Source organism: Strongylocentrotus purpuratus, unplaced genomic scaffold (genome assembly GCF_000002235.5).
Source record: "Strongylocentrotus purpuratus isolate Spur 01 unplaced genomic scaffold, Spur_5.0 spur5_scaffold_4, whole genome shotgun sequence".
Taxonomy (NCBI): Eukaryota; Metazoa; Echinodermata; class Echinoidea; order Camarodonta; family Strongylocentrotidae; genus Strongylocentrotus; species Strongylocentrotus purpuratus.
This window is the reverse complement of record NW_022145610.1, coordinates 9,903,528-9,926,207: the sequence shown is the minus strand read 5'-3', so window position 1 is coordinate 9,926,207 and position 22,680 is coordinate 9,903,528. Positions and strand designations below refer to the sequence as shown.

At 38.3% G+C, this 22,680-nt stretch overlaps 1 protein-coding gene across 1 annotated transcript; it reads left to right on the top strand.

Annotated features, from left to right (window-relative positions):
• The first annotated feature begins 501 nt into the window (after positions 1 to 501).
• LOC752850 (dopamine beta-hydroxylase) lies at positions 502 to 21,055 on the top strand. The gene is made up of 13 exons (XM_030998020.1): positions 502 to 1,225; positions 5,779 to 5,976; positions 12,825 to 13,004; positions 13,481 to 13,564; positions 14,003 to 14,182; positions 14,908 to 15,010; positions 15,679 to 15,845; positions 16,808 to 16,951; positions 17,460 to 17,498; positions 18,020 to 18,079; positions 18,617 to 18,744; positions 19,871 to 20,030; positions 20,530 to 21,055. Exons 1-13 carry the CDS (start codon positions 824 to 826, stop codon positions 20,611 to 20,613), a joined length of 1,929 nt encoding a protein of 642 aa, XP_030853880.1. The 5' UTR covers positions 502 to 823; the 3' UTR covers positions 20,614 to 21,055.
• The last annotated feature ends 1,625 nt before the right edge of the window (positions 21,056 to 22,680 follow it).

The following is a 22,680-nucleotide window of genomic DNA, read 5'->3' as shown; positions in this document are numbered from 1 at the left end:
TACCAATTTCACAGTGGCCAGTCTTAATGATAGTTTTTTTTTGAAGAGCTTGAAACAATTTACTCTATTATTGATGCTTTCAAAAGAAGTAGCTCACTACAAATTTGAAGAGATTGTTTTTCACATCAATTAGGTAGAGTTTCTATTAAAATCATTAAATGTTGTTTAATATAAAGTCTACCAAATTTATTTTATTCTATTTTTTACGCCGAGTGAAGAGGGTACCGATTAATACCGTGGAAAGGGCAAGAGAAATCAGTATAAATTGCCATGATTCTGACGTCATACTACGTCTTTTCTTGACCCCTCCCCTACTCCCTCGAGAATGGTCACGATTGGTTTAATATCGGTCGACGACACAGCTGCACATCTCATGAATATTCATGAGTAATGTCAACCTTGCCTCCATCAATACACTCTCAATGAACAACGTCGTTTTGATTGCATTTAATTCTTCCATGAGAGACTGCATGTAGCTGGGAAAATGCTTATTAAGGCCACTCGAGGGACAATAATACAACTCCATGATTTTTGAAGAGCATCAGACAAGCATTCTCTTCAAGCTCCGACGACGCGAAGTCGACCTTAAAGAAGATAGAACAAAATTATTCGCGTCGATGAAGATATTTTCGTTCTAGTTTTTCGTCATAGGGCTTATTATTGGACAGCAGATATTATTTTAAAAATCTTAATATTTAAAAGGTAGTTAGATCTTTGGATTCGAAAAGTTGCGTTATTTGATTTGCTTTCATCGGTGTTCAAAATCTTCAAAACTATAGAGAAGAAGAAGAAAAGAACGTCTGGTGCTAATTTTGTTAGGAAAATGAACAAGAAATGCATTGTGACTGCAACGCATATTCTCCTGTTCTTACAAGCCCTCTCCTCCATCAACGCGCTCCCCATCCTCCCCGAGGAGCCCGAACATGACGTCGTCCACGACTACCACTACGAAACCAGCTTCGTAACACCATACGAGGAGATCGACGAACTCGCCCATCTAAAATGGTCCGTCGATTACACGACGTCGTTGCTTCGGTACATGCTCAGCGTACCGTTGTTCGACGATGTCACAGCAGACGATGCAGGGAGCAGGAGTGAAAATTTTCCCGCGCTTTCTCGGGCAGGCCGCGAATGGCTGGCGGTGGGGATGTCGCCCTATGGTGCATCTACTGGTGCCGATATGGTGACGTTTATCAGGGGGTCCAATGGCGAAGTCACCATTTTGGTAAGTCATAAACTTAAATAATTTCTCACATTAAATTTTGTAGAAAAAATGATAGAAAAAGCATTTTATACAATTGTTTCTATGCTAGATAGTGAAGTAATATTTCTGATTTTCTGACTCCTTGCTTATTTTGTTTAAATGTATTTTATTCAATTGTACATATTTGTATATGCTTTCTTTTAATATCAGCATCAGTGGATTCAATTAGGCTCATATATATTTTTCAGGGATGATTAGGTAAATAAATGACGAAGAAGGGAATATGATCACCTTCTGTCAGTTTTTGGTCGACGTTTTGTCAGCAATGGATACAACTCGCTGATTAAATATTAAGATTAAGCAGCATCTCCCGCGGGGTTTTACATTGTAGATGTATACCATTTTATTAGCTTCGCATGATTTCTACATTTCAATAAGTACTACTGCTATAAGTAGGCCTACTATGAATACTACTACTATATCACCAACGCAACATTACCACCACCATCAATACCTTACCACATCAACTACAACAACAAGCAACACCATCACCAACATTACCACCATCAGAACCATTACCAATGTAATCACCACCACCAAAACAACATCATTATTCTAAATTAGGGTGTACCCACCAGCTTTGACAGCAGTCAATACATAAACAATGCCAAGATGACGTCAGTTGCACGTGTACTTTTGAAAAATGAAAGAGAGTACAACACCTACATATAACCTTTATGGTTGACAAAAGTGATTAATATTATGTAATTGATCACTCTGTGATGGCCAATTCACGCCGTGTACCTTAATAACCAATGCAAACTATTTTTGACTGATCTTGTTAGGCCGTAGGCGGTGTAATTGTGATTGCAAGAGCCCGAAGCTTTCGAGTGAATTAGAAATCGGTAAACTAACAAGGCCCTTAGACATTGCCTGGCGATGTTTTATCATAATTATAGTGGATGCTGCATGCCACTCTGTATGGAAGTAGATAGGGCATGTCATTGTCATTGGAAATAAAATCAGTGCTTGAAGTCGGTTGTGATCGGAGATATAAGAAAGGGATTTCGAGAGACTGAGAGAGAGAGAGAGAGAGAGAGAGAGAGAGAGAGAGAAAGAGAGGGAGAGAGAGACACGGGGAGGAAACTATAGATAAAGTGAAAGAGAGACAGACAGAAAGAAAGAAGGGGAAAAGAGAAAGATTGAGAAAGGAAAAGAGACAGATTGGCAGAACCACATGAAGATAGGGAACGAAAGATAGATACAGAGAAACAGATTTTAAAAAATTGTTACACGTAATCATTATGTGGACATCGTTCGTGTAGTTACCCACATCTTTATCTGTCTAAAACATTGAGAGAGGTGTTATATGGTTATGTTTTTTTCCACGTCAATAATGATAATAACCTATTAATTAAATCATTCAAGAGAGCTGGCGCTGCGTAAAAATCTAGAAACTGGAGAGTCGGTATACGCAGGATCAATTCTACATTAATGTTTGTGGAGGTGGAGGTTGGGGAGCTGCGGCTAGTGGGTGCGCTTTGAGGTTCTTGAACATGGCTTGTGCCTCGAAAAACCACCTTTCTTTTGCAGGGGAGAGATGCTTCAGTTCCCACCCTACCCCCTAGTACCGCTTCTTGGTGTTCGGGCAAGACGTCAGCCTTCAACGAAATCGGGGGGGGGGGGGCTTTTATTATCACCTATGCCGTTGACGAATATCCTAGCGCCAACTTCTGGCTATTTTAGAATATAAATATTGCATTTTATATAAGAAATAGGTGTATTTTATTTTTTGAGATAGAACAAACCCTTGAAGTATTTTATAGATTTTGTTTTGACTGAATAAATTTGATATATTTTTGTATTAAGCAGTAAGATCTCATAACTTACCACCCCCCCCCCCTTTTCCCCTTAGATTTCGAGAGATGTAAATCTGAAAAATGAAAAATCACTATTTACATTAAATGTGAATTATTGACTTAGGTCTGGTGGTAGAACACTCATATAAATGCATTAATTTTGTTATCTGCAATATTTTTGTTTCCCATTTTCATGATGATGGCGGTCCATTTTTTCTCCTCGGAATTTTCTTGTTTGTCATTATTGATGCAAATTGTATAGACAATATCATACGATAAATTCAGGTCACACGCAAGCACATTCGAGCGACACTATTTTATCAAAACGTTAACAAAATTCACCAATAACAGATATTGACATCCCAGGATTGCCATTCAGCAGTATTCAGTGATCGTCTATTAGATTTTCGGCCTGCTCATTGACTATATTAATAACCGAGTCTCACCATTGAATTATATACGCGCAGTCATTGTTCGTATTATCATTTTATTTGCAATTCTGCCCGTTGGTTGAAAAGTGACCAAAACGTGTCACGTTTCTTTTGTAGGCCTATTCAAAGATCGCTGTTGGTGCCTTTTTACGCCTACACCCGATATATATATTCACTGTAGGGAAATTTGATACATCTGCAGTTATCTTTAATAAATATTGATGCCTGGGCAATTGATATCTTCTTATCTTGTCACAGTTATGTGAGATATTATCTCTTTTTTGGAGTCAGATATTAAAATTTAGAAAGAGGTGCGAATAATATTGCAATATTGTGTAACTGAGAGGTGGGCGAAATGGAAATGATAGGAGGCCATTTGCGTACAGAATGTTAGGGGGAAAAAGCAGTAGCAGTATTGTATTTCATCTGTGCTATGCATATCACAACTATAGTTTTTTTTAACGCCCCCTTCACTTTCAAATGTCTAATATTACACGGTAAATTATTTTGTTATTGTTGTCGAGATGTATTTAGGGGGGGGGGGGTAAAGGCTTTTTTTGGAGGGATGGGTTAACGTCAACATGCCTATTATATTTATAATTATGTATATCTGCATGTATTTAATTGATTTGTATTTGTTCGAGATGAAAAGTTAGATGAATTATAAGTTTATTCGTTGCAAAATAAATAACAAGTTGGATTTCGAGTACAAACAAAAATTCAGTAAGACACATAGCAATGATCGTAATGAACTGATGGAGAATAATTTACGAAATAAAGCTAAACTAAAATTGAGTGGCGACGTATAATCATGGCAAGGGCCTTGCCAAACATGTCACCCGTTTGAGCTCACACTATACTGACCTGTAGGCTTACTTAGACCATCCTTTTCATTTACCGAAGAAATTGTCTTTTCAGTCAACCTTGGGCTGTCGGATTTAGTTCCCCCTTTTGGGAGAGTAATTCTTCAAGGTTCAAGGTTCAAGGTTCAAGGTTCAAGACTTCGTTAAAAAAAAGGGTTTATAGTATAACAGAAAATGAAGTAGTGGAATCAAAAGATACAGTTTCTTCATATTTGTATTACTCCCTCCCGATATTTTCGACACCCCCGCTTCCAATCATGATTCGGACAGAGAGAGAGAGAGAGAGAGAGAGAGAGAGAGAGAGAGAGAGAGAGAGAGAGAGAGGACGGGGGGGGGGGGGGGGCGGGGGGGCTCAGCTGAGTCGCATCCTATACTTTTGGCCGACCCTCCGCATTATACCCACAGCGAGATTTCCTAAATGATTTCAACCAGACTCTAGCTACCCAACCCATCCAAAAGCCCGACTAAATGCACCTCTGACATGGCACAAAGTCTCTAGAACACTTCTCAAAGTTCTAAAGTACACGAAATGATATAGCCATGCACGTACAACATGTTTCCAAATGCTCGGGGCTCGACGCCATCAATTTGCTCTTGCAAGCCCGGAGCATAGTTGCGATTCAAAACTCAATTTTCACCCGAAGCTTCCTAAAAACTTCATTAAATGCCGGACAAAAAGCAGCGCATTACTCTGACCCCTACTCTCCCCGAGAGATTTTTATCGAACCGCTCTTTTCGGACCTAATTTCATAATATTTAGACATCAATATTTCCAAGCGATTATTAAACTATCCCGCTTCATTTTTAACAATTTCATGTCTGCTTAAGTGGTAGGGAATATATTGGAGTACATTTTTAGCCACAACATAATCAAAACTTGAAGCAGGGATTGGGGTGCAAATCAGATGACCTTTCACGATTTATCCATATGACATTTTCTGAGAGTGGGTGATGTGTGGTTTCAGAAAAAGAAGATGATTCATATAGTTTTGTTAAAAAGAAAACTTTGATGGAATAGAATAGTTTGACGTCATGATGCAAATAGATGTGAGAAATGGAATCTAGATTTAAAAATAAAATAGCGACATAGGATAGGAGGAAACGACTTCTAATTTAAAAAAAGTAAGTTAATATGATTCAGTAGCTCTCTTTCTCTCCCTGTCTCTTCCTATACTTTCTTTCCATTTATGTCTCCCCTCTCCCCCCCCCTCTCTCTCTCTCTCTTTCTCTCTCTCTCTCTCTCTCTCTCTCTCTCTCTCTCTCTTCTCTCTCTCGTCTCTTTTATTATCATCGTGCATATATCGTTCAGGAAGCATATTATTACTAATCAGACGAATAAAACATTTTTTTTTCATTGTGAAAGAAACCTCATTCTAAAAATATGTGTGTCTTATATTTATCAAATTATATCTTTCTTATAGGACACTTATACAGATGAGTATGGAGTGCTAACCGTTGATGACAAACAGGATTACAAGCTATGGAACGCTTGGATAAGGCAACCATTAGGCGAGGACATTAGCGATGATGAAGATGACCACCGTGTGAAGAGGAAAGAACTCGTGATCGAGTATGGACGGCAGATCGACACATGCGATGATAAAGACTACTTAGTTGAGGTGCGTTTCATTTCAACATAAAGTTATGTTTGCTGGTCCTTTCTCGTAGCATTTTGGAGATGGTTATTATCTAACTGTCTTGTTGATAGCACTTATTCAAGTAGACTAACCACGGAAATATACCCGTTTGGCACAATTTTAAAGAAAACGATAACATTAAAAAATTGTGTGTGTTTTTTTTTTTATGTGAAGTGAATCACTTGTCTTGAAAGAAATCAAAGGTGCATTAATCATATTGATACCGATTTTCATAATCACACTTTTAATTATCTTTTAATTTTATTGCTTTCACTCGAGGCAGCTTACTTTCAAAATTAGATTGCCATATTAAAACAACCGTGTGGTGATAGAGTGTATTATATATGACCAAAGCTAAATGAAAGAAATGTGTGTCACAATGTTGGTGTCCCTGAGTTGCCGAATGAACAAACTTAATGATTTCAGTCACCAAGATCTTAAAGGAACACATAGACATTGAAATAAATCCTGCCGATATAGGGCGCGTTCATGCTTGATTTTGACGGCCAGAATCAGGCATCTGTTACGCGTTTAGTTTAAAACACGATTGCGTTCATGCTCACTTTTGTAGAATCACCGAAAAACGGCGATCACGATCGCCGATCGTAAACTCACAAAATGATGCGTTTACAATTTGTAAACGCGTTTAAATGGGGTCAACGCACTGACCTCTAGTGGGTCTACGTAGCATGCGCACACAGATTTGCGAATCCAGCTGAAGGCCACCCAAGGAGAATTGCCTGGAGAAGTGAGCATGAACAGTGCACCGTGGAACTGCGATTACGATGAGCGTTTACGATGAGCGTTACAAATCGCTCATTCTGCCTTCAAAATCAAGCATGAACGCGCCCTTAGACAGATCGCATCGTGTATAGTTCAACTACTCACGGAGAAATTCTCTCACAAAAAGCTGTGGACACGACTTGTCTTTCCGGCTATAATCTAATCTCTTAACGCTGACATTAAAACTAAATCAATGCCATTACCAGCAATGATTTATTTTAGAATTCATACCCCTGCGAGTCCACAAATCCGATAGCGGACATCGATTGAAAAGGATATTTAGTTAAACCGCGAAAGATTAAACACCTGTAGCAAGCGATACGGTTCGCACGCTAACCGAAGCGAGGCAAGATATCCGCGGTATTGATCCGATAAAACGACTCGTTATGATTAATGAGGCTATGAGTGGGATATTTTGTGTAGAACGAGGTTCATGAAACATTTGACGTGGAAATGGGGCACATCATGAAACTCAATAGTGGGAATAAGAGTCTCTTTCGGATGTACCGAAGAATAAGTATGTGGGGGGGGGGGGGGGTGCCCCATCTCGATTCCACATCTATGTAATTTAAATTGACTGTTCTCGATCAAAGTTAACACACCCCGGTATGTATTTCCTTACTTCACATCTCATTAAGATCACAAAACGTACATAAATGCAGGCACGTAGCCACGGGGGAGGGGGGGGGGGCACGTGCCCCCCTAAAATTTCTAAGATCGGTTGAAATTTTTTAGACCCCTTTTTGTTTACCTCGATTGATTACAAGTCATGTAGGTGCCCCCCCCCCCAAAAAAAAACAAAAAAAAAACATCGAACTCTGGCTACGTGTCTGCATAAATGAGAGATAATATCTGACTAAGTCAGTGGCGTAGTTATTAAGGGGGCGAACCCCTCGCAATAATAGCAAAATGAGAACAAAAGGAAGATGACCCACACCGTCTAGCAATCGGTGGACTTATACGGGTAGGTCCATGCCCCAATGACACCAGTGCCGCTATCAGTTGATGGACCCAAAAGATGCCACTGTCATGTTTTCTTTCTCATCTTCTTCCTCTTCTTCTTCTTTTTCTTACTTCTTCTCATTTTCCCCCTATTTCCCTTCGTTCTCCTCCTTAACCTTCTGATTCTTCTTCTCTTTCTATTTAATAAGTTCTCCCCCGAGAACTACATTGTTCTAGTGTTAGATTGTTCTGTTAAGCCATGTTAAGTTGAAGGACATTAAACTGTCTATCAAGAAAGAAATACCTTTATCGTTTATCCACAATAAACCAAAGACTCAAATTGAATTGCAAATGCCCTTAATGCTTTCCACGTTTTCCTCGCAATAAACAGCGTGTAACTTAAGATTAATCGATTGTGAATGCGGTTCGATGGAGTTTGTACAAGGAAGCCGCGAGGGGCAAAGGCCGCGTGCATACGTGGAGTATAGAAAGGATAGAAGAGGGTCAACAGATGTGTTTGAAATGTTACTGTGGTGTGGTTTTCATTACATACGACACAGGTTTGCTTACTGCGATGGATATTCACTTGAAGAACTTTCCTGGTTTAAAGGATGAATGGAGAGGCACAGAGGCGAATCAAGGATTCTTTCTAACAGGAGGGGGCCGCAAACAGGCATCAAAAGTGGAAGGGCTGATCGAGATGCGAAAATGGTTAAATTAAGTTCATGTGCCCCCTCTGCCCCCTGGATCCGTCGAGGAATAAGCCTTCTATGGATAGGGAGGATTCGCTGACTGGAAGGGCCGCACACAGGTGCCAAAAAGGGCTGACATGAGAATTTTCTTTTTTTAAATATAGGGCACTATGTCTTATACCCCTCCACCACCTAGATTGGAGTGTAATATGCATACTAATAACTACGCACCGGCAAGCGGTAAAACGATCAAATTTTATGAGTATCTCCACGTAATTGTTCCATGGTTTATGAGAAAGAACAATGGTATAGGTCTACTTTCCTATGTTTGCAGATCATTCTTGCATGTTTTAACGTAGAAATTTGTGACTCGTTTTCGATGAGAATATTGTCTCAGTTCTGAAATATTGAAGTAGCTCCGCCTTTTCCTCAATAATCAAAATCTACTAATATAAACTGTAATGCATTACCACTGAATATCAAATTAATCCATTATACTTACATTCCAAACCCTATTCTTTGTCACTTTCTCTTCATGTTTCTACCATTTTCATGTCTTAGCTGTTTCCCATTGTCCAATTCCTTCACACGCCAAGTCTAAGTTCTTTCCTTAAGCTATTTCTTTTTTCTAATTATAGGATTTTTGTTTTATAATTTGCTAAGACTCTCGCCCTAAAATCCTTCGAAACTTGGCCATGAGTCAGATATTGATTAACCTTGGGTGACATGTCGGTCACTTTGTGAAACCCTAGCCAGTGACTAACCCAAGGCCAAGGGGCTGCTAGTAGGGACTTTTAGATTTGCACGTCGATATAGTGGACTGCTACGTGTGACGTCCTTTTGAGGCAATGTTATGTTCTTTTAAGGCACTGCCAGTACATTAAAAGGACGTCACACGTGGCAGTCCACTATGTGGACGTGCAAATCTAAAAGTCCGTAGGGTCTCTTCACAGTAAACACGTATGTCGGCGACGTATTCAGCATCATTTTATGAGTGAACCAATGAACGAAAAACTTCCATTAAAAGGCCCAGAAAATAAAAAAGTGTAATAATCAGGATTGCAACCACTTCGGAAAAGCATAAACCTATTGAAATGTGCGAACATGATAATGATGTATTACAAAATCCGAACATTATTTCTATGGGACATAGATTATAAGAGGGTATTGAAATCGCCCTTGCGTTGCTTTTTCGAAAACAGACGTGATAATGTTAATACTTGCAGTGTGTCTATGCCTTGCTGGGATGCCAAGATGTATTTCGCTTCTCCTGCCGAAGGGATAATAATATTATTGTTAACCCATAATTGGAACCCTTGATCATTTAGCTTAAATGCTGTTCTTCCTTAAGGTCCTGCAATTATTATTACCGAAACAAATTGCCAGGTACCCATTTCCACCTCGCTCCACCTGAGTGGTGAATGGCAAATGTATGTTTGTCAAAAGAAGTTTGGTGCCGGGCTGGGATTCGAACCCTTAACCCTTGGATTGAGTGAATGAACCACTAAACCACATCATTTCTCCACGTAAGACTTTCCAGAACAATTTTCTTTCCCTCTAAAGTTAGAGGGAGAAAGGTCCCCATTTTTATCTTGTCTGCGGATACAGACTCATTATTTGACATAATTATCTAAACATAATTCAGATTTGTAAAGCAAAAAATGAATCCTTTATTGACCACCAGCAACAATACGCAGTCTCTTCTTTACCACACATGGAGATGAACTCAAAACAATAGCATTTCCGTCAATTAAAAGAAGAATCGCATTATGGTTTTAAAAACCCCTTTGTTAATGTAAAAATACCCATGTACAGTCTTGATTACCTACATAACAACCCTATAAACACATTAATTTAACACTGATGAAAAAACAAAATTTAACACTGATGAATTACAAACTTTACAAAGTCATTAAAAAAAGTCTACAGAAAGACAGAATTTAGCAGCCCGGAGAGCGTCCAACGAACTTTCCCGACCTATGCTTCGAGCTATGGTCGATTTACCTAAGATCCAATTGCACACACTCGTGTACCACGGGATATTTAAAAGTAAAATCCGTCGGCATTTCAGGTGGATCTTTCTACAGTCAAATATCGACTCGAGGGAAAACGCGGTTGACCGGATATTTGATGCCGGTAATACGGTAATGTCAATCAGTCAATCAATCAATGTCATGAGTTTCTGCGATTGTTTTAACTGTCAACGCGGGCTTTTCTTTCTTTGTTCCGGTTTTCCTTTTCGTCCATCGTCGTGCGCGCGTTCGTGCGATTTCATTACATACCCATTGTAAGTTTATCTGTCTGTTGGCTTACTCCGTCCAAATTAAATTGATTCGTTAGAGCCACTTTATCTTCACGGAGTGCTCTCAGTTATAATAATGCTGCTTCGCTTTCTCCTCATCTATCTTTCCTTTCTCCCGAACTGTTGCGTTCCATCTCTCTGCCTCCGATCCCCACCACCCCAATGTAGTTGTCTCTCTTTCGTCGCATCCTCTTTCTTTATTCCCCCCTCTCTCTCTCTTTCACTTTCTCTCCTCTTATGCTCCATATCAGTGTCTTTTTCCCCCTCATTCTCCTGCTCTCTCTTCCTTGTTCTTGCTCTCATGCTCCTTTTCTCGTTTACTCTTGTATCCGATGTCTGACAGTTTCCCCCGTTCTCCCCCTCATCGTTCCTCGCCGATCCGTGAAAATGGAATTAACAAATCGATAGCAGCAGTATTTCAACTTAAATTGGACATTGATTTTTTAGGGTGAATTGAAACATGAATGTGCCGCCAACTCAAATGGCTCTAGGGCTATGGTCTCATTAGCCTAAAACCTAAGGTCATTGGAGGTGAATGAGGTCATCACTGGCGGGATTTTCTCAGAAGTGTAGCTCTTATTTCTCAGCCAACTCTCTTTGTCTGCATCGGGACATGCCAAAGGGCCCTTTTAAAAGAAAAAAAACATATTGGATATTGCGATTACGGATTTTAAGATTTAAAGTACTCTATGGTTACATTCCATATTGGCTAAAGGCTGCATTGCATATTCTGTCAGAATATTTTACTACACAGGTTTAATAAGATTACCAATGATTCTATCGATGAAACTTGCATGAGCTGAATAATCATCCCCTTTTTCGTATCATTGCTATAAAATGTCATTGTAAAGCTAAAGATGTTCCACCTTTTGAGAAAGCAATATCTATCCACGCTCTCCCTGGTATTTGGCAAAAAATTGTTTTGGGGGATTTGCCAAGAGGACTATTTCAACGCTAACATCTGCCACGCAATCACGTGACTGCACGAACCGCTGCCACCAGGCGCCGTTTCTTGGACCGTCATAAGTCTAACTTCTTGGACATCCCTATGAAACATGTTATAGAATAAACTCGCGTTTCTATGGGATGTCCACGGACTTTAAAAGTCTTACAATGGTTTCGAGAAACCGGCCCCTGGGGCCATTGTACCAACGTACACTATACAATCGATGTCCAGTATATATCAATTCGACGTCGACTTTCGTTCTTATTGCAATAAGAATGCGACGAACAACGACGTCATACCTGAGGCGATTGTCCTCATTCGACAATCAGTCGATCACAGACCTCGTCTGCGCTGTCTGTAGCGATTTTGCTTTGAGGTGTAATTTAAAACTCAGAAGCTTTTTGCTTATAATTAGAAAAGCGTTTTTATATATTGTTATTATCATAAATGTAAATTGGTTATTGTATGGAAAGCGATAAAAGCTTATGAAAACGTATTTGCTATAGTAATATATGAAATAATTCAACGAATGATCATGAACATGAATGGAGGATCAAATAGCTAGCAAAGCTACAGTGTAGACAACGGTGTCTGCCTTGAAAATGAGTCTCGTATGCATGGATTAACTAAGTCCGGCAAATGATGACAAAACGTACCCATGTATAGCCAACCCTTTAGAGATATTAGTTAAAACTCCTTCAAACTCTTTGATCCTCTCTTTCTCTCCATCTATATCTAACCTTTCTATGTATGTATCTATCTATCTATACGTCGAAGTCTTTTTTTCTTTTCCTTCTCTTTCATTTCTTTCACTTTCTGCCTCCCTGTTGCTCTCACTCTCACTTCTTTCACTACACCCATCCTCACCCCTCTGTCTCTGTCTCTCTCTCTCTCTCTCTCTCTCCTTCTCCGTATCGATTCCTTCCAATGTCTTTATCGTCAATTAATGATTTCCTCCTAAATGTATTTCTTTCCAGTGGGACATCCACATGCCACCTCTTAATCAGCATGGTAGCTGTTATCCCCGCGTAATAAAGTCCCCCCCCCCCCCCCCGTTGCACCTATCCACCACTCCCTCCGAAGGGAGACACTTCCCAAAACCAAAGTTTAATCGCTCTGTGAATCAATTAATCATTTTCACCTGTTTTGCTTCATTTGTTTTCAGAGGGGTACCACGCACCTCCTCTTTCTCCGCGGGCCTGGTTCTTGGCCCCAGAACGACACTGTGGAGTCCTCCGTTGCACCCCTCCACCACTCCCTACGAAGGGTAACGCTCCTGAAGCCGGAGCGACCAATTCCAAGCTTCCCATCTGATACCAAGATCATTGAGGTTACGGTCGACGATGTAAGTCCCAAATTAAAACAAAAATCTTTATAAAACACGGATGTTTTGTCATTTTCAGTCATTTTATATACCAAATTATGAGCGAATACTCATGAATAGCTGTTGATCTCGGCCAGGCTTATAATTGTTTTGACAATCCTTTTGAATTATTTCATCCGATCTGTTTGTACACTTTGTTAGCTTTGCAAAATAGAATATTGACATATTCTGTCAATGCCGTTTGGTAATCATCATCAACATCATCACATTTTAAGTAATTCTTTAAAGTGTATAATTGCGATAAGAAAAGTATTTGCCATTAGCAATATGTAGGAAATTCGCAAAGTTCATTCATTTATACGAAGATTCACTCATAAAATTGCACCAACATTATTCTCCAGAGAATGGCAGAGATATACCGTTACTTTGGTAAGATTTTTATTTAGCTTGTATCAGTTTGCATCATAATGAAAATTGCAACATTTCTTTTAATTTAGATCACGGTTCCTGATGATGATACGACTTATTGGTGCAAAGTTTCAAAGTTTCCCGATGCAGAAGTAAAACATCACATCGTAAAGGTAGGCTGATAATATATTTTCATTTATGATGTTGAAATAACTATTTGCAAGTTGAATAAATACAAAAGTTACATGTGTTTTCCTCTCTTTCCATTAATCATTATTATGCATTTCTATTGAACATGTTTATTACAAATGACGAAACCATTTCCATTTCTATTGGCAACTGATAATAATCAAGATCAACATTAGCAGCGAACACAGCGAACACAGCGAACACAGCGAACACAGCAGCGCAAATGTCATTTTTTGAATGGTGATTTTTATCATCAAGACATCTGTGGTTAAATAAAACAACGTCTAGGTATCATGCTAGACATACGGATATAATGTCGTCCGAGGTCCTTTCTGCAAAACAGAATTTGGCTGACTGTAACTCCCGCTAATGACTAAAATGAATGGGATTTAAATATAAGTTCTCAACCTTTTTCGTTTTAGTATGAGGTAGAGGTAACGGAAGGCAACGAGGATCTCGTTCATCACATCGAGGTCTACCATTGTGACGTCGATCCCGATGTCGAAGTATCTCTCTACCAGGGTCCCTGTGATGATCGTCCGGCCGGGTCTTCCAGTTTGGCGTGTAGCCAGGTCATTGGCGCTTGGGCCATGGGGGCAGAGGTTGGTATATAGATAGGGTTGATCTGATATATCAATTAACATTGTTGGACCGGTGATGGTGGTGTTGGTGTGGTGGTTTTGATGATATTGGTGGTGGTGGTTGTGGTGGTGACGGTGGTGGTGGTGGTGATGATGATGTCATTGACATCGTTGACTTTGATAATGACGATAATGATGATGGTTTTGGCCATGAAAACTGATAAGCTGATAATACAAAGAGGAATTAGAGGAGCAGGAATATAATGCGGACGGAAAAACCAAAATTGAATAACATGAATATGGGGGAAGACGGAGGAAAAGGGAGATTTATTCAAACTCACCCACATACACATACACGCACCATTACAAACAATCATTAACATATAACTTCGATATTTATGACGGAATTAACATGACTGTATTAGCTCAATAGTATTAGGTTGGAGATTATTGTGTCATATTAAAAACGTTCTATTCAGGCTTTTAAGAGTGATGCGCGGTGGCTCAGGGGTAGAGCAGTGGTCTCGTAATCAGGAGGTCCCTGGTTCGAAACCAAATCGATGCGCTAGTGTCTGTTGGTAAAGCATTAATCCTCATGACTAATTCCCTCGCAGAGGACTTTAAGCTGTCGGTCCCATGGTTGCTTACTTACAAGCATACACATGCTTTCTTAGAAGTCAAGTAAAGCAAAGAAACCTACCAACCACCCAACCAATTTCAATCATTTTTTTTTTGGTTCGTTTCAGGCATTCGTGTACCCTGAAGAGGCAGGCATTGCTATAGGAGGACCAACAACATCAAGCTACATCATGATAGAGATTCATTATAACAACCCGGCCAGAAAAGCAGGTATATAGTTAACAACTAAATTGTTCTTTGCTTGAATTCAGAACTACACGCAGGCTCACTAACGTCCAAAGAGACATTCATATTACATTAGGAATGTTCATCCCATAAAAGTGCTTAAAAACAATCAGGTAAAGGGTGGTTTTTCATTTTTCATTCAAAGCCACATGGTTTATAGGCACCTTTCCAATCGGAGATGATTGCCAACCGTTTTCTTTTGTCTGCCATAAGAAAGTAGTGGAGAGAAAAATCATTTTTTTTTTTTAAATAACACTTTTTGCACTATTTTTCACATTTAAATGTCATGAAATTTAATATGTATAGACATAGCAGAAGAACCTACATGAGTATATTATATGGTCTGCATTTTATAATGCCCTTTACATTGTACTTAATGTAGACACATATAACAATGCTTCTGTGTTGACATGAGCGATAATTAGTGCAAGAGCTCATTAACTTATAAATAATTAAGTTTATGCCAACTGTAAGTTTCAATTGAGATTAGAATATACTTTTTTTGGTGGACAGTTGCTAAAATCAATTTTGATTTATTATTATTCCTTACATTTTATACTACATTGCCAAAAAATATAGGCCTTTGAATATCTAAATCTTTCATTATGTGGGTATCTGGTCAATGACAATAATAATATTTTTTAACATGGCAGGTATCGTGGATAGTTCCGGTCTTCGCTTCTACTACACACCTACCCTGAGACCATTTGACGCTGGTATCATTGAGCTGGGTCTAGTCTACACCCCCAAGCTCTCGATACCACCAGAGATGGATGAATTCATTCTGACCGGACACTGTCTACCAAGATGCACAGGAAAGGTATGCTTCAAGATAAACTGAAGTTCTTGTAAATATAGAAAGTAGATTCTCACAGAATCCAACGAAACTTACACTGAATGTTTAAGATTACAATAAATGATATGTGCCAAACAATTTTGGTAGAAAATGTATAGTGGCTGAGTAATGAGCATAGAAAGATAAAGAAATCAAGGTAAGTACAAGTCATGCAGGCCCGACACCCTATGCTTAACACAGGTCACTATGTGCAAACGGAATTTGTGATGTTTTTTTATCGAAGCTGATACCCAGTAAGTTTTTGTGCATTTGTTTTTATTTCTCTGGTTCAAACAAACAATCTACTGCAGGATAAACAATCCAAAATAAACCGTAGCACTTTTCTCTCAAAAACGATCCCCAAGCCAGAGCTCAAGATTAGCTTTAAGAAACCGAGACAATACTCTATGCTCCCGTTATTTTAAAGGTGTATGGCATGAACGATTGCCTCAATATGACAGAAGTATTGTTTTATCTTGCAGATTTGTTTGACGTATGCAGGTGTCAAATATGATTCCGTTACGTTGTGATGACGAATCAGGGGAACTATTGCCCCGGACAACACCCAAGAGAGTTCCCCTAAGAAAAATCCCTCCCTAGGACAACTTAGCCACTGACACGACTAACCCCAAAGAAACTGTCGCTTCAAAATAACTCAAATTATTCCCAGATAAACTACTGAATTGTTTATTAGAATGTGAGCTCTCCAACGTGTGGTCTTTGATTTTTCTCGGGATAGTTCTCCGGGGTTATTTTGAAATACAATACATCGGGACGATTAAGTCACGTGTCAATAAATGCATTAATTTCTATCAAAATGGTATTTCTATTTCTTACATCATTCATTACAAAGTTTTCAACTGCCAATTATGTTTCCCGTATTGTATGCTAATTGAAGGATGAACTATTATTTTTCGAACTATTCTCTTTTCCGAATTTCCTGTCAGGGTTTGCCGCGACGGGGTATTAAAGCGTTTGCATCCCAGCTGCACACCCATTTGACAGGCACGGCGGTTTGGACCAAACATGTCCGAGACGGGATAGAACAACCTGAGCTTAATAGAGACGATCATTTTAGCTCGGACTTCCAGGTAAGATGCTATAAGAAAGTAATAATGACGGCAATGATTTTGATGATGATGACGACGATGATGTCGAGTTTGACATTGATGATGGTTATATTGTGGAGATGTTTTTTTAGATATGGTTTGACTGAGTCATAATGTAAGCTAAATAGGATTCATTATCTATAGAGTGTGGTGTCCCACAATGATCAATACTTGGTACTTTGTTATTTTAATAAGAAAATGTAGAATACTATTTTTTCACTTTAACCTGAAAAATTGCAATATTTTCTATCAGCTTCAGACAATATTTTATACTTCTCCAAAAATTAATTTCCAGATGCCTTTCAAAAAGTTTTTAAAAAGGTAAACTGACAATTAATCTAGGAGGTTTATCAAAGGACTACAATATTTTCTGAACAAACAAAAACACAAAGCAAAATCGTAGTAGAGCGATGAAGTAGTATTTTCATTCATTTTGAAAGACACTCGATTTCTCTTGTATTTAACTTAATTTGCATTGTTCCTTTCGCAGGAAATCCGAATGTTACCAAAACCAGTTCATATCTTGCCAGTAAGTATTTCTGTGGTGTAACTTTTAACATACAAGCAAAACAGTAATTTTTCCTCTGTACAGAAAATTTTATAAACTATCATTTTCTTAGTTATTGATGACGGAATAGAATTGTTTCATACAAGGGTTGTATACAAATATATTTGCAATACTAATATCTAGGCTTAATGTATGACTTAAAATTTAATCAATATACATTTTTGAAGTTGTTTAGTACAGGGCAAGTGGGAGCAGAGCTCACAAGATACGTCACAGAGTTGTCAATTTGTGTTTGATTAATCGCACCTTCAACAATAAATGATTTTCTAATTTTCAATTGGGTTTTGCTCAGACTTTCACTGACCTGTTCCTCTTATTTCTGTGCTTCTATTAAAACCAACTTAATATCAGGGTGGGCTTCCCCTATAATATATTTAACCGAAGTTTAATGTCGTAAAATTTTCCATCATTTTTTCGTTTATTCATTCGTTTATTATTCCCGCCCCCTCTCTCCCTCTCTCTCTCCTTTTCTTTTTTTCTAGGGTGACACTCTAGTAACCTCTTGCCGATACGACACGAGTGACAAAGATAACGTGACGATGGTAAGCGTAAATCATACTGACAGTTATAGTCAACAAGGCAGCATTGATCAACACATACTTGTAGATCATTATGCAAATATTAAGTAAATAAATGTATTTATAATTCAGATTAATAATACATATCCACACTGGGATTTCAGATATCATTAAGTTACTTCAATACAAGTTTTCAATTTATAGGTAGTCTTCTTTCTATCTTTTGCATCATCGTGTAAGTAATAATCTTCACCACTTTGGCATAGGAAGTAAGCAAATTTTATAGCTCCTCAAAACCTTATTGATCAATCTCTATGACTCACTAGATTGATCAATAATCAATGTAAGAAGTTATAAACTGTATGTATCAAGGGTAAATCATATTGTCAAAATCATTTCATGAAAAGAGGTAAGAACAATATTATTCCAACTTTATAGGCAGTAGTGTATTTAACGCCCTATCTGCTCTATATGTTTGATTTGAATGATTTTTTCTTTTTTATTCTAGGGAGTTTGAGGTATCATTGATGAGATGTCATTTATCTATTTTTCACTTTCTAGGGTGGTTTTAGTATCACGGATGAGATGTGTGTAAACTACGTTCACTATTATCCACGCTCCCCGCTGGAAGTCTGTAAAAGCACCATCTCCAAAAGGATCCTCAGAAACTTCTTCTACTGGGCAAACGGGTACGTGAAGTATACACAACATAATGTGACCCGATGTCCATAAACCATGCAGGTCAACTGAAAATAACAGTTGTGATTTTTTAATTACAGCTATGTACATAAGAGATAGGAGACTGCAATATTGGGACTTATTAGAGGACTTGCGCGATTGATTCTGATCAGTCACAACTTTTTATAAGACGGGGCCAGGTCAACCGAAAAATTAGGAGGGAAAATGCTTCAGATAAACAGAAAGTTATATACCAAAGTCTAAAGACAATGCAAGCAGAACGAAGAACACTTTCTGACACGCATTGCCAGATTCTGACAATCGACTTAATGGATGGAAACCTTAATCTTAAAGTTCTCTGATATCAAGTGGAAGACATTAAAGATCATCTGACATGGAATCGTCTCTAAGTTCTCTTTTATCATGATCCTAGGTAATGATGAAAGAAAAAGAAGTAGATGCATGGTTATACAGAATTAAATTGGGAAGACAAAATTACAGTAAATGCAAGCAAGCTATTTCCTTTAAACATCAAAACATTTCTGGAACTGTGGAATTGTTTAGTGTTCGATGTCTTAAACTGTAAAACGAGAGATGAAAGAGAAAGAGAGAAAGAGTGAGGAATAAAGAAGAAGAAGAAGAAGAATAAGATGAAGAAGAAGAAGAAGAAAAAAAAAAAGAAGGAAAAGAAGGAAGAGAGAGAGAGAGAGAGAGAGAGGGGCGAAAAGGCATACCTCTATAAAGAAGAAGAAGAAGAAAATGAAGAAGAAGAAGAAGAAGAAGAAGAAGAAAATGAAGAAGAAGAAGAAGAAGAAGAAGAAGAAAAAAAAAGAAGAAGGAAAAGAAGGAAGAGAGAGAGAGAGAGAGAGAGAGAGAGAGAGAGAGGCGAAAAGGCATACCTCTATAAAGAAGAAGAAGAAGAAAATGTAGAAGAAGAAGAAGTAGAAGATGAAAAAAAACTAAGAAGGAAGAGAGAGAGAGAGAGAGAGAGTGGCGAAAAAGCACACCTCTATAAAGACCCTTGAAGTACTCTTTTTGTTTGTTTTATCCCTCCTGCTTTCCTCCTCCTCTTTTTCTCACTTGTTATCCCTCATCTCTTTCCCTCCCTCTATCTCCCCCTCTCTCTCTCTCTCTCAGGCACGAAGAAGACGTTGCCGACGACCTGTCCGATGAGGAGATCATAGACGGATTCCAAAGGCTTGAGTGGACGGGAGAGACCAAGAAGGTCTGGCAGGAGATCGTCCACCAAACCAACGTCGATATGGACTGCTTTCGACCAGCTGGCGTTCCGTTTACAGTAAGTTAGCCGTCTACAAAGTTACATTTCAAATCTTGTCTTTGAGAATAAAAATTAGTCCGGAGGAAGTGTCACAGGATCACCTTATTTTGAAGTCATTTGCATTTAAACAAATTCGGACTTTTGGAATAATGATATTACATAAACTTATGAAAGGCTGTTTTGAAATCGAAAAGTTGATTATCCAGCACGAGACAGAATTGTACCTGTAAACGAACATGTGCAATTAATTTGTTCACCATTACATTTTATCAGCCATATTTGATATCCTCTGGGGGTCCTCTAGCCCGCAATGAGTTATGAGTATGCACAATTTAGTTGTTAACCGTTTCATCTAAAGTTGCTCATGCGTGGGTATAATAGAGGGCAGCACATGGACAAACGCACGGGTTATGTAGTGACCCATGTCGTGGTCGCCAAGTTGCCTATTTCACGAACGTCTAGATACCCACGCATGAATACCTTTAATAATTATAAGTCCCTTTTCTTTATATCACAGGGGAAATGGAACGACATGGAAAGAGAAGAGATTCGGACCCATCTACCCCAAATCTCGGACGAGTGTTCAACAACAGATGATTGATGACGGACTCTGGCTTCAAAATCTAACTGCCAATCTTTGCAAAACTTTGCAAATCATGAAAACGAATTTCCTTTCAAAATTTACAAGGAACTTTGTATTTGACATTCATGTTTTTCATATGATGTGCACCTTTAGCTCAATAATAATTATGCAATCATTTTATTTGACACTGAGGTCAATTTTGATAACAAATTGTTTTCTTGGCATACAATAATGGCTTTTATGTTTTGAATTTCATGGTGAGAATAAGTTTTTTTTCTTTCTAGGGGTCTCCTGTTTGAGCGTCTGCAGGGTTGACACTGTGATTCTAATTTCAATGATGAAAAATGATTTAGATATCGTATAAAAGACAACCATTCAAAGCTTTACTAATGGGTTACTAACCTTATCTTCTGGAAAAGGCGCTATATAAATCCAAATATTACAATATTGTAACTATCCCGTGTAATAATAATAATAATAATTATTATTTCTTATATGGCGCTTTTTCAGGAAGGCCCTATCAACTGCGCCTTACAGATATATATACTATTACCCCGGTCATCGGATTCAAGGCTTACCCGCACACAATGTATGCACATTCTCCACTCCCTGGGGAGCATTCCAGCCAGCTAGTCACGACCAAGGACGTAGTAGAACAGGAGACCATTTACCAAATAAATTACATAAACAAGTTGCTTTCATGTTAAGTTATGATACAAAAGAATGACATGAAGATAAGTATATATACATTGAGCCAAACAGTGTTGTGATTTAAAAATAATAATTATAATGTTCCGTTCTTGTTTAGCGCATATGACATTATAACGTCCCTATGCGCTTCCAAAGAGCTTTGGAAATTATTACCCTAGCTTTAGCTCCGGCAGCCGTCATCAGTGCACAGTACATTTTCAAGGAATAATTCCACCAGGTACCCATTTACCTCACCTGGGTTGAGTGTGGCAAACGTTTTGCCAAAAGACGTTAATGCTGTGGCAGGGATTCGAACCCCGAACCCCGTACATTGTGGATCACAGTCCGGAGAATTATCCACTGGACCACATCACCTCTAACGGTCCGATTAAGATTATACTGAGGCTTTATTCTGAATTTCAGACTGTTAACACGACTCTAAAGTATTCAAATAAAATGGGCCTACCTTATAAGCATTCCTCAAATCAATGCATGTTGTCCAAGAACATGGACGTTGGTTAAGATTCAATTATTAATAATGTAACTTGGTAGGCCGTAACCAAAACGATAATCAGTTTCTAATGAAAACTTTTTCCGAGATAAATAACATCTCGGGGTATTTCTGTTCAACCCTATAATCGTGTCTCCCCCTTTGTTTTAATCAGTCTGAAATGATCTTTAAAAGTGAATTTCTTCACTTTAAAAAAACTTTCGGAGGTTCATTTAAACTAACGTTGATGCAGATATCCTACATTGAAGGCGCTTATGACAATCATATATTTTTCTATTAAAACTTCATTTTTGTTTTACAAATCGCATAAGCAAGAAATTGTTCGAATAACGTACTTTGGCAAAACGTTAAACTTTAAATTGCCACTCTCCTCCCTGGTGTTGAATGGATACCTGGTATGATGCTAAATTCGTTATAGTTTGTTCAGCATTGTGAGCGTTTGTAAAATGGCGCCTGGCTGTTATGCTCCCTAGGGAGTGGAGAATGTGAATACAGTGTACATTGAGTGCGGCAAATCCGAATCCGATGACCTAGCGCTTCAAAACACCGTCTATTAATTATGCGCTATATAAATGCAGAATATTATTTTTTTTTCATTACAACCATGCCTCTTTAATGAAAGTCATTGCCTTAGTGCTCTATATGATTTTTGATTGTTTACTCAATCTATATTACTGAATAAATTACAATCTGTTCTGTTCCGTTCCTGCGCTATTATTCACAATAACCTGCTCTGTTCAATTTTGCTCTTAGTCATAAAGGCCTACCTATTTTTGTTTAAATAAAATGAGTGAAATTGTAAAAAGTATGAAAACTATTTTGTAATTTTTGTTGTTGTTAAAGCATTTCTCACAAGTTTTGTGTATGCATGTGACAAATGTAGA